Source organism: Lissotriton helveticus, chromosome 5_1, assembly GCF_964261635.1.
Source record: "Lissotriton helveticus chromosome 5_1, aLisHel1.1, whole genome shotgun sequence".
In the NCBI taxonomy this organism is placed as follows: Eukaryota; Metazoa; Chordata; class Amphibia; order Caudata; family Salamandridae; genus Lissotriton; species Lissotriton helveticus.
Window position 1 is genome coordinate 819,029,011 of NC_136065.1, and position 18,428 is coordinate 819,047,438.

General features: G+C 40.2%; 1 protein-coding gene across 1 annotated transcript in view; it reads right to left on the reverse strand.

Moving 5' to 3' along the window:
- GRID1 (glutamate ionotropic receptor delta type subunit 1) overlaps positions 1–18,428 on the reverse strand; it is a 2,290,275-nt gene that overhangs the window by 165,751 nt on the left and 2,106,096 nt on the right. Inside the window, exon 13 of the mRNA XM_078641098.1 lies at positions 13,760–13,955. Coding sequence (XP_078497224.1) covers positions 13,760–13,955 — 196 coding nt within the window. The remainder of the gene's footprint in view (positions 1–13,759; positions 13,956–18,428) is intronic.

Genomic DNA, 18,428 nt, shown 5'->3' on the forward strand with positions numbered 1-18,428 from the left:
GTGTTTTTGTTTGCATGTTGATATTATCTTGTAAGCAATACATATTTACATAATAAAATTTGAGACTGCAAAGCCAGGACGAAACTGTTGAACCACTTTTCTAGGGTAAGCCATGTTGGTGACTGTTGGAACTGACCTTCGTTTGTGGGCTCTCACGCAAGATTTTTGCTTTGCCTGTTAGTGCTCGAAGTAGAATTCCATGCACTTTACACCTGCTAATCAGGTTAAACGGCTCGTCTTCTCCCATTCAACACGATGAAATTGACAAACCTCTTTTTGACATATTTAAATTACCTTGAGTCCGTAGTATATGGGACAAAGTGTAAGTTAAATATCATAGGTAGACTGCAGCACCTATTGTGCCTTCCACTACAGTGACAGTGTAAACATGACTTCAGTCCTAACCTCTGTAGCTTGTCTTTGAAGATTTTAAAACTGCAAATTCTACCTATCAAAATAATCCAATTTGACAGGTCTCACCCTTATTTTTAAATATTATTAAGTCATCCCTCAATAGGCCCTATGTCCCAGAAGGCAGGGTGCATTTTTATTAAAAGGTAGGGCATATAAAGGTTTAATGTTAAACATATCCTTACAGTCAAAATACCCTAAAAGATATTTTCACTATAGCATGGTTGTTTCTCCATAATAAAGCACTGGGATGCAACAATACATTTAATAAAACATATCTCTGACTTAGAAACAACGTCAAATTTCAATCTTCAGACTTTTTAAAATATTTATTACAAGTGCAAGTCACTGGTAAAGTTGAATTTATAGTAAATATTTTGTAAAACGCACTTTTAGAAAGTTGCCTTTTCCCCACCTAAAGTCTCTGGATGTCCATTTGCATGAGCCTTACTGTCAAATGATTAGCTCCCATGATGAGGTTTAGACTTGTTCCCAGACCTGGAACAAAGGCTTTGGGTGTGGGGTGGTGCTCTGTTTCTCTGTCAGGATAGATAACTGGACTGTGCCCAGGAACTTGATTAACATCAAATAGGCCTGCCCAGTCATAGGTAAATGGGATTTGACACCTGGGTAAGGTCCTCTTTTGTCACCACCTCCAGATAGTCCCTAATCCCAGTGGGAGAGAAGCTGCCACAGGACTGGATCGGAGTGACCACAGAATAGGGTTGCTCATTTTCCTGGCCACACCTCAGGGTTGGTCACACAGGCTCTCCATTAGTGGAGAAGGGCTTTGCACCTTGGGTCTATGCAGAGAGGGGTCCTTTGGGATTGCTTGCAGTAGTGCACAAAGGAAGTGCTGCAAAAGTGGGCAGAGGTTAGTGACAGGCATAAATATGCCACCCCCAGTTCCCTCCTCATAACACTTTCTGGACCTGCTGAGAACAGAAGAGGCCTGGAACTGCTGTCTGTGACTTGAGAAAAGCCTAGTATACAGGACCTTCTTTTCTTCTTTTACCCCGGACAAAGGTGTAGACTCCAAGTGTCATAATGTTGACCTCCTGTTCAAACTACAGGGACACAACATACTACTAGAGGCCTTTTCTGCAACTGCTCAGCTGACCAGTTTCAACTTGACCTTCCTTGGACCCTGCTGCTGGCCTCTACTGTAGTGATTCTTAACCATCAAGTGCTGTCTCCAACGTCCTGGACACTTGGCAGGTGTTAAAGTGTAATCCTTCTTACACAACCTGGAACTTGTGATTTCAAATCTTTTTTGGTTTCAAAGGCATAGACATAATAGACAAAATAGACAGGCCTGCCAACCCAATCTGGCAATGGTACTCTGCCACTGGGTCAAATATTCAGGTTGCTCCTGCACTGAGCTTTTTAGCAGCAGATCCAATTTAGGGAAATTTCATGGAGTAGGTATCCAGCCTTCTGGAGCCCTCATCGGCTACACCCTGCAGAGTTTCCTCGCTGGAAGACAGTAAACTTTAAAAAAGTGGCTAAGTCTGAAGGTACAAATCTGCATCTGGGCAAAAGAATGAAATATATGTGGCCGATGAGGAATCTTTCCAGGGTGTGAAATTTAAATTTCGCCCACTCAGACTTTCCTGCCATGAGTCAACAGCTTCACCACAATCTTGACCTGCTGCTAACTGAAAATGTGGAGCCTTCTACTGCTGCTGCTTGTAGGTGACAAGTCCCACCGCCTTCAGAAATAAGACGCAGCCCTACCTATTTGGATTGTATTAATATGGCAAGTATTTTTTCATTGTATTTTTATATTTAAAATTGTATGTACCTGAATATGGGCTTGTTTTATTTTATTGAAATTAATTTGCTGTATACATTCTTTCCTGTATGCTACTTGTCAGACTTTACGAAATGTGTTGGGCCATGTGTTTGATGATAAGCAAGATTTTTGTGCTTATCACACCAAAACTTTCGAAGAATGAGCTAAGATGGATGAAGTTTTGTTTTTTGGAATGTTTTGTCATGATTTATTAGGTGACGCCAAAGTATTAGCAAAACAAAAAAAATAATCTCTAGTTCCTACTAGACTAAATTAGATCCTATCTATAGCTCTATAACTACATAGACCACCACTATATTCTATCTAACTTGCTCACAATCTGTCTTGTTTCTTTCCGATGCATCACCTTCTCTCTTCCTCTCTATCGTCCTCTATGTTCCTCCTCAACAGTATATTTTTTCTCCTTCTTTCAATCTCAAAAACCCTTTTATTGTATCTTCAGAAAGACAAGGGGTCATTGTTTGGAATAATCTTTCACGAAATATAATGAGTAGCATTTGTTGAAAAGCTCAAACCTTTGCTCATCCCTATTAATGATTTGCCAATCTTTCACAGCCCAAAAAAACTGAATACATTCATTCAGGATCCAAAGCAACATATTCAGGATGAAGGCTGAGAGAAATAATTAATTAAGCACTGGAAACTAGTCAGCTTAGAAGTTTAGAATTAATGGACTAAAACTTCAAATAACTTGCGTTAATGAAATAAGAATTAAATATAAAAGAGCAGATTGAAAAAAAAATAAGTAAATAATTTTAAGATAGGCAGCATTAAGGAAACCACGCAGCAATGGCAAAATGTTGCAACTGAAAGTAACACAAGAAACAACAAAAACATTTTTTTAGACAATATACATAAACTACGCCCGATATAAAATAACATAAAACATATCTATCAATTCAATAAAAATATAACCGTAATCAATCAATCAATCTTGTATTGAAAGAATATATTTCTTTCAATACAAATGAAATGCAGCAAACATTCAAATCAAAGTATTGTCGCTGAAATCCCCATTAATTAAAATGTGTAGTGTATATGTATCTCTCTATAGTATTATTGAATGGCAATGAAATAAATGGTCTAAAGTTTCTTGAAAAGCATAACACAATCTATACAGTCTCACCTCATGGTCTAGGTAAGTCTGCACTCTAAAATCCTAAATGTTTTAGTCCTAGTCTGAGTGGTTTATTCACATTTGTTCAAGTTTGGCTTAATTGGGGTCCCTTCACATGGTACCTAAGAGAAACGCGAATTCCATTGCGGTGGATAGCAAGACTGAAAGACCATGTCTGATAGTATATTATGAATAGGTATGTATTAAAAAGAGGGATGTTTCTTCTTTAAATGGTCTGAAGTGACTTCATGCTCTAGTCACCCTTTTCAGAGTGATTGCTCCATATCGAGAACAATATTCAAATGAGCACAACTCAGCCTTGTGCCCGATTTACAAGGTAAACTTGGAGCTGAAGTCTCTTGTTTGGACTTGAAGTTTAAGGGCCCAATTCACAAAGGTAAACTTAAACTTCAGGTCTGAACTTAGACTTCAGGTCTAAGTGTACCTTTGTGAATTGGGCACTCTTGTCTGTAAATTGACACACAGGCACTTGTTCTGCCATTTGTTCCAATTAACCATGGGTTTTAGATTCTGCTTATCCTTGATATATCAATTTTTAACATTTGCTGTGTTGTAGGGTAATTTACTTTATTTAATATATAATATCTTTTTTTCGTTCATGATTATATGTCGTTAGCATATAATCGTATCTCACTACCATAAATAAACATAATTTTTAATTATATTGTTTTACAGAGGTTTCTAGCATCAAACTAAAGAAAAGTAAGGACATCAAAAGAATTGTACATTTCCTTTTGTTCTCTTCAGTTTGGATATATGCCTATAAATGGCATGGAAATTAAATCAAAGATTGACATTACTATATCTCCCAAATCCCCCACATGTACATTAATATGCAAAATACTTTTGCTTAACTGAAGATGTGATTGAGGTTTATGAACGGTCAAGTATACACTAAATTATTTTTACCACGGCAACAAGTGGTGAAAATGGCTGTAATAATGATCGAACTTCCTGTCCTTTTACTGACTATGACTAAAAGGGCTAGGAACTCCACTCATGCCCTGGGGAGAGAAAAGCCACAACCTCTCACACGACACTCACATCACACAACACCTGAAGGAGCTCCACTGGCTCCCCATACACAAACAAGCACAATTCACTCACACATTAAAGGCACTACATAACAATGGCCTCGCATACCTCAGCAATCACATCTGCTTTTACAAACCTTCCAGACACCTCTGCTCGTCCATCTTCCTATATGCAAATGGAAATCCAGATATATAGAGATCAAGGCTTCTCCTACAGCGCACGTAAAGCGTGGAATGACCTACTGCCACACATAAAAGCGTCCTTCCCACTTCTTGAATTCCACAAGAAGTAGATGACATGGATTTTCGAGTAGCCCCAATAGGCTCTAGGTTTGGCTAGACTCGCCTGCTGAGTGCAAGGATACTACCCAAGGTGATAGTGTGCTCTAGAAATCTACATAATGCAACAACTGGCTAGTATTAGTTTTGTCTGGTTTCTCCACAAATAGATTAGCCCAGATCAATAATATATGGAAACTTTTAGTCAGGCTCGCAATCTTGGCTATGACTGCCACTGCCTAAAGAATGTGATCACAAATGCAAACAAGGTTCACAAGGGTAGTGTTGCCTTTTTGATCTACTTCTAATAGCGTGAGCTGAGCAACAAGGCAGACCTCAAAAAAAGTGTGTGAGGCGTTTCATGTAGAAACCAATCAAGAAATAAAAACAGAAAAGGAATTAAAGAAAGTTGCGCTCCAAACCAAATGTTATGAACAACTTCAATAACAAAAATTCATCTATATGAACAAAAAAACACAAGGGGTGCAATGTCTATACGACAAAGGGCATTACGGTATTTGAAATAAGTGTGAAATGTGTGTAGAGCTACCTTATGGAAACTCAAAATAAGTGAAAACATGTCAGAGAACCTTGTGTTAAATTGAGCGGTAAATGCAGTGCAAAAAAAATCCTGACCCTTGTTACATTTGACAAAGTTGTTGCATTCGATGTATTGACTGTTTATGGGTGATAGCTTGTGCAGAGTGCTTTTGCATTCATTTTGCATGCTTTATTACTAAATGTTAACACTGTGAGCTGTTACTAATGCACGGATCATGCCTTTCCTTAATCAGAACAGGTGAAAGAAGCATTATGCTTCTTTTTTTTCCAACCACTAAGTGAATCTTTACTCACCCTAGAGTGCACACAGTTAGACGATTGTTTGTCCTTGGCAGAGTTTGAAAGTTCAGCATTTTCTAATCAAATAGCAGTCCTGCGTCAACTTGAAAGCTATTAATGTAATGAGTTCCAGGTCTTTTAATACACAGAACAGGGGTCCTTGTAGACTGCAGATATTTGACACAAAATTTGAGCATTGTAAAAAGGTGCCTGTTGGCTGATGCAAGGATATCATATATGTAATTGGCCTTGCCATTTTCAGTTCTATTTCTACTGCTTTCTGTGACTCTGTTTGATTCACTGAGGTGGGACGGTGGATTGTACTGAAGGTGGTGATCTTGATTATGTATGGTCCTAGTTTGAAGCCACAGTCTACAGTACTTGCAGGGTTGAAAAATCTCTGTTGTACACAAGGCTGTTTAGGAGACAATTGAAGTGGTGGTCTAGCTGAAAGGATGCCCTTTTGTCTCCCATGTCATCCAAAACCAAGAAGGACATTACATTTCTCCAATCAATCAAGTTCTGTTGAAGAACAGATTTAGTGGTCTGCACACAACAATCACAGGCTCACATGGATTCCCAATAGCTCACGTATAATTAGAAAATCTACATTTGTTCAAAATTGTCTGCGGATTCTGGAATGTATTGGCTCCCAAACAGACTGGCCTCCAAAAGACAAGTTCTCTAGCAGAAGAATCAGGCTGTCCATGCCAACCCCCACTTATGTATAACAAGGGGTGTGTTCAGGCAGAATCTGCTACAATTCTGAGAGCAGGACTTCATGCTACAAGTTAGGACAATTCTCCAAGTTTATATACACAGGTAAACAGGATGTCTACTTCCTTCACTTTTAGTTCTTTCAATGCATGTTCTGAGGCCTAAGCTGCGCATATGTTACCAAATGGCACAAGCTAGTTTGTCATTGGTAGATTCCCCTGAAGCAGTCATAAAAGTCTCTACATAGAGAGTAAGTTGCAATTCCTGCTTCAGAGACTAGGAAAGGGAAGAGAACATATTTAATAGGTTAACAAAGGTCACTAGTAGCTGAACATTTATCTTACTATTTCATTAATAGTATAATCTTCTTGCTTAGAAGATTAGTACTGTTTGTCTTAAATTTAGCATTGAGCATCTGCCCTGAAAAGGCTGGTACAGTCCAAGACAAGTATGACGGCCGTCCTCAGAAATGATGGTGGTGTCCATATATCATCATTGCAAAGAGGTGCATGGAAGTGCCAGTACTGTTTATTGCAAATACATCAGTTTCTATCAGAAGTTAGACATTTTCCAATATATACATGGTAGCCCTAGTGCAAATTGCTTGTGCTGTATATTCCAGGTAAAGTAGACCTTCTGAACAGTAATAATAATGTTAGTCTGAATTATGGTAACCCAGCTGAGAAGTATTAATATTATCCGGTGTGCGTATTATAGCATGCTTTGTAGCTCTTATGAGAATCACTTATATTGACCATTACCAATGCAGCAACAGTGCTAAGAGGTGCTGGAACAATCCCATTAAAAGTAACCTTGCTTAGAAGTGCTGGCACCATCTCATTAAAAGTATAAATGACCTCCCAATTTCTGATAATTACCACCGACCGGGAGGTGCAGCGGACCCTTGGGGGTAGTAGGCTAACGCCCTCCGTGAGCGGCAGGAGCAGGGCATTATAGCACGTTGAAAGAAAGGGTCAGCAAATGACCAGTGAGTATGGGTTCAAAGGACCCCATATGGAAGGAAGGGCGCAACCATAAATACTGCCATAAAGGCAAAGGGGACAAGCAGTCCCCAGCATTGCCACCATAAGAAAATTTATCCCACCCACACCAGGGAATGCGGGCGTCGGAGCCGCAGGGAGATGAGGTGGCAAGGAGTCAAGAGGTTTTACCAATAAAGATCTTCACCGAAGGAGGTAAAAGGGGAATTGTACGAACAAGGTCCTTGGGGTGCCTTAACGGCAGAGACTCTTGACACAAGGGCAATTGCCCCAACAAGGGCCTTGGGATGCCTTACGGCAGGGAGTTTTGAGAGAACTGCCCGGACAAGGTCTTTGGGACACCTTATGACAGAGATACTTGAAGGCAAGCAAGAAAGTAAGAAATGGTCAGCTCTGGGCAGAAACAGCACTTGCAACCCAGGCATGGACACAGAGCCACCATTGACGCGCATTTGGTAGCAAGTTGAAGCTTGGAAGCCGCGACACACTGTACCAAGTGACAGAGGTAGAGCTAACACAGCAATGGAAATTGATTTGTGACAACCTCGAAGAGACAGCATGGCTGTAAGGTTGGCGCATGGGAGGGTTAGGCAAGTAAGGGTTACCAACATGTAATAGAATACAAGATGTATACAGTATAACCCGCTATCAAATGCCTTATGTGGAAATCCGAGATAAGCGAGGAATGGAAATGTGGATGACAAATGCCATCATGGCAATTGGGTAACAATTTAAGATATGAATAAACTGCGGCCATTCTAATGCCACAAATCTCTTGGTGTATAGAAGTATGTTTGTGGGGAAAGTAGGAAAGGCGGGTGGGCCGGTGAGATGCTCGCACAGCCAGGAGAGAGGGGGGTTCATCAATTACATTTATAGCACGCCTGGTGAGAATTTCTGAAACTGTACATTGCTATTAAACCCGATCTTCTGAACGACATCAGTAATTTAGTATTTGTTGTAGGTCTGCCATTCCCACAAATGAGTATCTTCTAGACCCATGTTGATGCCACCTAGGTAACGATCCTTAGGGCCTAATGGCAGGCGAAGCAGATGGCTGCCAATGAATGAATATTAACAACTTCAAACAGTATTTCACAATAGAGTTTATTATTTACACCTGCATATGTCTAGGGAATCAGGAGGAAATCGTGGGCATATAACACGAGGGATATTCTGCTAGGCAAGTGAGGCAAAATGTAACGATTATAACCAAGCTGTACTTTGCAATACAAGTTAATTAAAAAACGAGATTCCTTGGTCCACACAGCGTGACTTGAAATGCGACGCAACACTTATTTTGAACATGTCTCTGTCAGAGGTAAGAGCGGCCGGGCAAGTAACATGAATAACCAAACCTTGTTTCCCGGAAAAAAGAATGATCGCCGTAATTTGCTACGTGTTTGAGGTGCGCTCCATTCACTACGAAACATGATTTCTAGACATATCTGACGTATGCACCTTATATTCGTATTCAATGGACCGCGAAGACTGACATCAAGGGTGTAAATATTCAGCTTGACAACATGATTATCAAGCTGGATGTATGCAAAGTATTAAACGAATGCTACCAGAGGTCGACTACACCGTAGTGAGCGACACCTGGGAGGGAGCTGACATTACTCGATAATGTATATCAGTCAAGAAATAATAACACACCGGGGACATCGAAATCGGCTTAATTTCTACAACACTATTACCATATAAATATGAAACAGTGCCTCGTTCTGAACACGGCCCCGCGATCGGTATTCCAAAGAGCTTTGCACTCTGATGACTCAATTTCAGCCTTATGAAAACCTTTTGAAAAACCGCATTACCACAAGAAGCTGCTATATTAAAAAACAAAACAGGGCGCATTCTGTTTTGATAGAACGATGCACCAGCACAATACATGCCTTCAGGGGAGTACACAATGGGAAAACTGAGGAAGCAACTCATTATATATGAGCAGGACTATCAAATTCACTCTTGCCTTCAACTAAACTTCGAGTCGCAAAATTAAAAAAAAAAATGGCTAAAAGGCTTTTAAGAATGTAATGTGCCCCTTGGCCACCGTGTGAAGGATTAGCTACTAAAATCAACTCCCCTTTCCCAGTCAAATGCAGATATTGGTTGCGCGGGAGTGCACATTAAGGGTAATATCCTCTCCTAGCCTCCAGGCCACTGTGAGAATCTTTCATTACTACTGTCATTTCCAGAATTAAATTGGATTCAAGTAATTAAAAAAACATAGCACTTGAAGAGTAATCATCAGTGGCCCAAGGTTAAAGACCATCTCGGAGGCATCTCTTTCAGGCGCTCTAGGAGGATGAGATCTCAAGCTGAGCAGGTTAAGAACATCTGAATGAATAGCAGTTGTGTAGTAAGGCGCTGAGGCCAAGGGCGAGTCATGGTGCTCTTTGAAATTGAAAGAATCTTTCATAGATCATCAAACAACCTCCAGGAAACAGGGGGGAATATACTCATGGAAACCTTCCACTTCCACAGCAAAACATTTGTGATAGTAGATATTTTACCCTTCAAAGACATTCAAAACAATATTTTACTAAAGCTGCAAAAATGCTGCTGCTATTGCGATTATAAATAGGGGTTATTTTTATATTCTCATGGCCTCATTTATGGCATTTTACCGTAGGGTGGTGGAGCAAGGCACCTTGCTGCGCTACACTATGCCAAAGTGAAACGGTAGGAATGCACTTTATTTAAGCAATATGGTGCATTCCGGTCCTCTCTGCCTGCGCTGGTGCCATTTTGGCAGCCTGGTGCCAACACAGGCACCCTTGAAGCATGATTGAAAGTTGCCTCTGTTGCAGACAGGATTGGTTTTGTGCAGGAAAGGGTACCTTCCTACACAAAAGCAATCCAGGGAGGCATTTCCTCTTTCTATCTGTGCTGCAGATTGCAGCCAACATGGAAGTGGGGAAAAACAAGGAGAAATACAAATATTTCTCCTCGTTGCGCCTCCCCTGTGGAGGCTTAAGGATTTGGCATTTCCCCAGGTTTATTTGATTAAGTGAATCTGGGGCAGCATCAAAATCCATGGGTGTCGCGTGGGAAAAGCCTCTGCAATGACCATGGAATGCCTACCTGGCGCAGAGTAAGGCAACACAGTGACTTGCACTGCTTTGCCTTATTCCATTTCTATAAGGCCATTCAATGCCACAAAAAGTGGCATTGCATGACCTCATAGATACGATCGAGAGGTTTATGCTGCCGGAGCATCAGGAACAGTGACACTCCAGCAGCGCAAAGCCTCTCATAAATAAGACCCTCACTTTTTTCTCTAAAAATCTTCCCTATTCAGAAACTCATAGTGCCTAAAAGCTTGCCTCTGTTGCAGAAATGGCTGATAATCCCCCAAAAATTCTGGGCATTTATTTCAAGGCATGATTCGTTTTTAAAGTTTGTGAACACTCACAAACGTAGCTTCAGAGGTGTTCACAAACTCCTCTCCAACCCTCCCCACCTTGGTAATGGCTGAACATTTATTTCTGTCAAGGGCATGTACAGATTGTGTTTCAAAGTGGGAAGGGAATGGAGCACCCCAAAACGTTGAAGTGGGGTAGGAGAAAGGATTCTTCACCTGAAATCAACACTTGCCTGAGAGAAACTGAACGTGCTACTGCACAAAGATGTTAGCATTTCACCAGTAATGATTGTACACCATGTACATTTAGAAATGTGCAGAAGTAACCAGGATTGTCAAAGCCTTTCCTGACATGAATCTGAAAGTATATGGTTTGTGCAACTGTCGAGATACAGCTTGAAAATTTTAGAGAACTTCATGAAGTGATAGGGAAAATTCACAAAGATAAATCTGCAGGGAGAAATTTCCACATACACAGAATCTTAGTGGGTGAGGAGCTGCCTCTAGGATCACAAAGGCGGCTTTGCTCATTTCACTGGCCCCATCTGTACAGCGGGCACAGGAGGTCTGCATAGGTATCGAGGGCATTCTTGGATTGTTTGCAGTAGGGCACACATGAGTGTCTGCCAAAGTGAGTAGGCTAGCTGTGTAAACGTTTTCCCTATTGGTTTGGGAAGGGCCACAATTTACCTCCAACCACTGGCTAGTGCCAGGTATACATTTCTATCTTCATATCACCACTGAATCTACCTGGGAAAGACAGAAGAATGACTGCCTCTGCTGTTGAGATCTGTGAGCAGAACCCCCAAAGACTGGACCTGCTCCCACTTGTACCAAGGACTAAGAACTGTACTCCAAGGGTCATCTGATTGACCTCCTGGTAAGCACTAGGAACACAAAAGCTGTAGACACCCATTTTCCTGGAATAGACCCACTGACCAGTTTCAACTGGACCTTCTCTGGACCCTGCTTGCAGCTTCTGTTGGAGTGAGTCCAGACCCCCAAGTTCTGTTCCCGAGGTCCTGGAACCCTTGGCTCATGTCAGCGTTTACTGCTAAGGCTAAAACCTGGACCGTAGGTTTTTTGGCTGTAGGGAAAACCATCCTGAGACTGGGACCATCCTGTCAGTCGATCCACTGAGTGTGTATCGCTGGTAGGCCGCTATCTGTATAAAACCAAATACAGATTCAGCGGGCGCAATGCTGACCAGCATCCAACAATGTTGAAATTTCTTTGGCTACAGTCACCAGCCTTGTCCAGCTATGGCAACATCTAAGAGTCTAAGTTTGATGCTAGAAATAAATCATCACCATGATGTTGAGCAGCATCTGATTGATGGCTTCCTGGGTGCAAACATCAGACTTTTCACGCTCTGAGCTATTCCAACACATCTTTGAACTCAGTCTGCAGTCTTGTACCACTAAGTACTCTACCTTCTTTAAAATTCTTGAAAGTTCAAAGGTAACTCTTTGACCAGGACCAACCTGGTCATCGTATCTGACCTAGGCTCCATTGAGGTCGACCTCAACCCTTACCCTTGTCGTGGTGTAGCACGACCAGGTGCCCGCGCTTGACCCCTAAAAATTAATATCGTTATTTACGCTTATTGGATTTTTTTGTTTTAATGTCATTTTGTTAATTAAATTATCCTCTACTCCATCCTCTAATTATACAAATTGGAGAGGGTTTTTTATTGTGTTGTGGTTTCGTCAACTGTTTTTGGTGATTCTCAGTGCTTTACACATGTTCTTAAGTTAATCCTGTCTTCTCTGTGCCATAGATACTAAGCTTTGAGCTCAGGTTTAAATTAGTGAAACCTTTGCTGGACCCAAGAAGGCATGTGATTTTATTGCCCCTTTGGGACTATTATCCACCTGAACTAATAATCCACTTTTTCACAGGCATTGATATCTTTTTCATTCCTATAGTACAGTGGGTGGCTCCAACTACCTGAGAACATACACAATTCATTTGCATTACTGACCTCCTCTAGACATTGTCTGGAAGTTAGTTACTGATAATTCACATACTTAAAAAAAGATACTGATTTGTATATTAAATTGCATACATTTATCAATCTAATGTTCTTTATCATGCAGTGTGTATCCACAAAAGGGGGTAATTGCAGTGGGCAAAAAAGGCAATATTGCTTTTTTTGCCTACTGCAATTTCCCCCTTTTGTTTCTGGTTTACAGAAGGAAAGGCACATAGATTTATGTGGAGGGTCGCCCTTACCATTCCTTAGTCATGACCAAGGAAAAGAAAGAGGTAAGGGTAATAATTGCCAATCTTAAGATTCTTCTTGGAGTGTCTTTTTAAAAGTTGGTATTTTATAATGACATATAAAATCTTTTAAGGATAATGAGTGTCAGGAAGGGGTGCCTTCTTTTTAAGGCATACTTGTAAACTAACACAAATAAACAACATTAACTACCATTTAATTTTCTTAAACAGGGAGAGTAAAATGCCTGTATAGGTTTGTTGGACCTTAACCGACTTAGCAGACTTTACTGTTAATAGGTCTGTATATGATGAGTGATTTACATAGACAAGTAGTATCGGGGTCTGAATATTGGAATTTCCTTTAGTACCAATAGAAAAAAGAAGATTGGTAATTCCTTTTAGAATTGCTTTACTTAGAATAAGGCAGTATGACACTTCTTAGAGGTAATGTAATTGATCATGTATCAAATTAGTCCATAGACTTATTCTCACCTCAGCACCTATTGACAGCAAAGGAACATAATTAAGTTATCAATATCGGTGTTCTTAGTGGTGTGCATCTCTAAATATTGAGTAGGGATTAATATTATTCCTAAATATTTTAGTTAAAACAAGGAATACAGAAATATCAACAGGACAGTATGTATAGATTTCCTTAACTTAACTCCACATATATGTACCTTGAGAATATACATATATAAATATATTTAAGGTACATAGATGAGAATAGTAAATAGATTCTCCCATACACTTATCTTTCAATATTTTGTTCCTCGATATTTTGGCTACAATATGAATTTATTATGCTTTTCCTGTAAATTATATTCAAGACTACATCCGTTTTTAGTGTGGTATATAAAAGAAGTAATCACTTACACATCAATTCATAGAAAGCAAAAAACCCTGTTCGGAGTGTTATTTCATATTTACCTTTCGTATGCCTTCAGAAGGGTTTGCTACACAGTTGTCTGCCCCATTATTCTTGCTAATAGTCCGCCAAAGTTCAGAAAAGGTGCTGTCCTGTTCCAAAGGGTTTGTCCCTTTAGCTTTGAAGTACTCATAGACTGAAGAATCTCTGACTGTGCCATAAGACAAGTCCATTTGTTTGGCAAGGTCTTGAAATGTTCTGAAAATGAAGAAATAAAGAATAACTCATCATGTTCATTATACAGAAGCAAAGCTCTATAGATTATGGTCTAAGAATGGCTAATACAATTGATAAGATTAGAACAATTGTAAGGCTTTGCGAAAATTCTTGATTGAATCATAAAATAAATATAGCAAAAGATGATAAATGTATTTATGTTTTGACACTGAAAATAACGTTATTTGGAACTAGTGTACTATTAAATACAAAATCAAACATTTATTACTACGACACAAAAGTGAAATTTCATTTTGTTACACCAGGGCAACATGAGTGACTAGAGAAAACACTCCTTAATGTTTCACACGTTCCATTGTAGAATCACATTTTAGGAGAAAACATTTGGGGCCCAGCATCACATGGTCTAGTCATTATGATTTTAGATCTGCATAAATGTAACACTTTGTCCTCTGGGTATGGTTACATTTATTTCACCATTACTTCTTCACATAAAAAAATCAGCAGGGCTTAAAGTGCACATGCTGATATTCTTAGAGTAATAGGCTGTGCACTGCCATTGTTTACAGTAAGGGGGGCATGATAATCCACTCAATGGTTTGAATCCCGTGAGTCAACAGCATATTACTCTCTACACATCTTAATGTATACTATTTATATGATTTTCTAAATACATACACATAAATAGCCAATTTGTAAAGTGTTCCTCTCAGCATGAAATCATGATGTTAGCAGGTCATGGCATGACAATGACAATGAAAACAATACTGTAGAAAAAAATGATTAGCTTTCAGATGTCATCCACTACAGAGATGTATAGAGGGAAGGAGAAAACTCTTGCCAAACTCACCTGACAATACATGTACAAAGATTAGTGGTAATAAATGGCTCATCACTTAGTGACAAAATTTCACAGAAAATCACAGATGCTGGGATCAATGTTCTATTTCCTTCATTGTTATGTGTACAAAAATTACGAAGAAAGCATCTTGGTTGATCTCGAATTTTAATATGTAAGCACAATGTAATGAGAAAGAAATGGATGATGCAGAGCACCATTTTGACTCTGATGTGTCAAAATGATGAAAGACAAATTAATTAGAAGGCACCGTCAAACGCTGTTACAAAGAGCATTGTGGAAGCCAAGACAAGATTTAATTAATGGCGAAAGTGGGAAAAGGTTGCAGTTGTACTTCCTGTTGAAAGCTTTTGTATACAATGTTCAGCTGTAAAGGAATGCATAAGGCTTCTTGGGAAGACTATTTTTATTAACATCAGTGGCGGCTGATATTTGAAGGCGGTGAAGGAGCGTGCCGCGGGATGGAATTGATAAAAAAATAAAATACTCACTTACCTGTCTGCTGCAGTCGCCCGCCGTCACCGCCGCATCCTCTGGGTGCTCTTCTGCCAGTTTCCAGGCCAGGAAGCAGCCAGCTCCCAGCAGCCCGACAACCAATCACTACGCTGCAATGCAGCATTGTGATTGGTTTGAGCACCACGTATCAGCATTCAGCCAGAGAATGGGAGGCTGGGAATGTTTTCCATGCACGCTGTAATGCAGCCTACATGTATAACATGTAAAGTGCGCATGACGGTTTGACCGGCCCAAGACGGCTGGTCAAAGTGTCTTGCGCACTTGGAGGGGGCAAACCACTCCCTGCTTGGTGACCAGAGCAACCCTGTCTCTACCCAGCTGAGCGCGGGGAAAACAAATTGATAATAACAATGAGTTACTATCATTTTCTTTTTTCTTCTTCAACCTGCTTGGTGGGGCAAGGCTCTCCAACCTTAGCGGAGGCGCTGCCACTGGTTAACCTCACATTAAATTACGTACGTTCATTCAGTGGCTAGTTAGAAGTTTATCGTTTTTGAAGAAAATGTATGAAAAACATTCAAAATAAACATACCCCTGCTACATCACGATGCAATAAATCGATTGACAAAAACCAATGCATCTACCATACCACTGCATAGTAAGTTATGCACAGAGTCAGTAAAGGAAGAATAGTAAATATATACTTATCTTGACAATATATCGGCAGACGATGTAGTGGATGAGATATTTGTATAGTTCAATGGCAGAACTGCTAACACACATGGTGCCACTGTGTGTCACAAGATATCAGCGCTGCTCACACAGCCCCTTGGTGAGAAAGCGATATCAGAAGGTAGAAGATAACATGAGCTGGTAAACCTCTGTGCAGTGTGGTTTTCCAACTCGTGCTAAGAGGCTGACAAAGCTGCTGGCCAGTGGCGGATTATACACTTCGCGGGACATTAGCACAGCCTCTGAAGGTGTTTTTGGGGGTCTCAACTGTCGGCACAAATTCCTGCCTCCACCCTGCAATGCACAACCTAATTGTTCTCTTTTATGTGTGAAATTTCCTTGGTGGGGTGGTCTTCTATCTGCTGTCTTGGGCCCCAACTTTGGAATAATGTACCTATGAATCTGTAAAGTATTTTTGGCCATACTTCTTTCAAAAAAGCTTCAAAACCCTTGCTCAGCACCAGAATACCTGTGTTGGTGAACCAGCTGTTTACAAATCTCTCATTAAGACAATCATTCTCATATAGACGTTTCGGGTGACGAAAACCCCCCTATGGTGTAGAAATGTGTGCAATCCAGTCATGTCAGCTTTTTCTGTCCTTTTGTGTTTCCTTCAGTGTTATCCACTGCGGGTGCTCTGTCTGCTTTTTTATGTGCAGCTCCACAACCCACTCAGAAGTCTGGACCTCAGTCTGTACTGTCACCCACAGTGTACGTTCTCCTTAAATGACACCAAGAAGACTATAGTCTTTGGTGGCAGCTGAAAATCTAGTTAAAGAAGCCGGCCTTTTATACTAGCGGTGTGCAAAATCGCATATATTTTTCAACAAATATACATTACAATTCGGTGAAATTAGCTGAGATGATACAAATGTCCTTGGACCGGTTTTGGGGTATGACCTCTCATTAGCCAGGCTAGGTTGAATCCAGTGCCATGGGTATCAGATAACACACTTCTGGGCATACCCGTCCCACTGGGGGTGACAAATGCAAAAAGAACAATGGATGGATGGAATGCTGAACAGAGCCAAACATTCACCCCCAGTACAGAGATCTGGGACTAAACCCATCTTTTCTTTGCCCAACCTATTTAAAACTTCAGAATTGTTGCTAATTTTCGCTAGGGGACATCCATGTGATAATTATAAACTTTGAAATAATTTTTGTTGCATGCATCTAGGTATATCATTGAAAACTGGTTCAACGGATATATAATTTCTACAAAACATGTAGCAATCTTTTTCTCTGCAATGGTTTACTCGTAGAAGCGTTCGGAAACAAGCGCATTTGCAAAGAAAATATCGCCATACATTTCACACATGGAAATCTGTTACATATGACCATACGGGTTGTGTCTGACTTGGCATGGTTATAATAGCATGAAATCGATCGTAGTGCGAAGAGAAACTCTCTGCATGCGTCAAGGCAAGTGAAAACCCTTCACATAGGGAGAATATGTGGATCTTTAGAAATCTGCAAAAATAAAAGAACATAAGCATTTTACATCCCTAAATGATATCTGTTGCGCTCAATTTTCCATATCTTTTTCCCACATTTGTTGTGCCTTTAGAGTACAACCACCTTTATCATCAATTGATTTTGGACTTCACCTTAAATTTCTTCCATAAAGTGCCCATTAACTTCTTTATGGATTTGCATTTTTCTCTTATTGCAAGATGTCAAAGGAGGAACAGGACTACGACATAGATGTTCCTTGTTTTTCACGTCACATTGGATTTCATTGCTTTTATTCTGTCATCTGTTATGGACTGTCTCTACATCAGGGATAATACGTGTTTTGGCAACTGCAAAGTTGCAAGCTTCTTCTTAAGACCTTACATTATTTCGGTACAGGTATTGTTTGATGATCATCCAGACATTGTTAGCCATGGAACGAACTTGGCAGGTTCCCTTTGTTTATTCTTTACCTGCACTTCCTGAAAATGAGGTGTTTTCCAATTTCATCCTTGCTGATGTAGATACAATGCTGGTTGTTGTTATGATAGACAGCCAGTTTGACTATGTCATTTTGTGGCCCCAACCCTGCAATTTGCAAAATTAGGTTTGGAAATTCAAAATCTTTTTTTCCTCTTCAATAATTCCACTTTGTAATTCAGAAATAGCTTACTGTGTGGGTTTATAAATGTGTTAGACCTGAAATCCTTGATGTGGTTCCCCATGACTTCTATTTGCGTTCTGACCTACTGTTTTGGTGGCTTCATGTATGCTGACTTTAGGATTCTGGGCACTTTGCCAGTGCTGACCAGCACTAAAGTGCAGGTGTGTTGTCCCTCAAGCATGGTACAATTGGCTTATCCACAACAGGCATATTTAATATACTTAAATTCTCTTGTTAAGAGCACAATATGTGCCCAGGGCCTGTAAATTAAATGCTACAAGTGGGCCTGCTGCACTGATTGTGCCACCCAATCCAGTAGCCCTTCGAA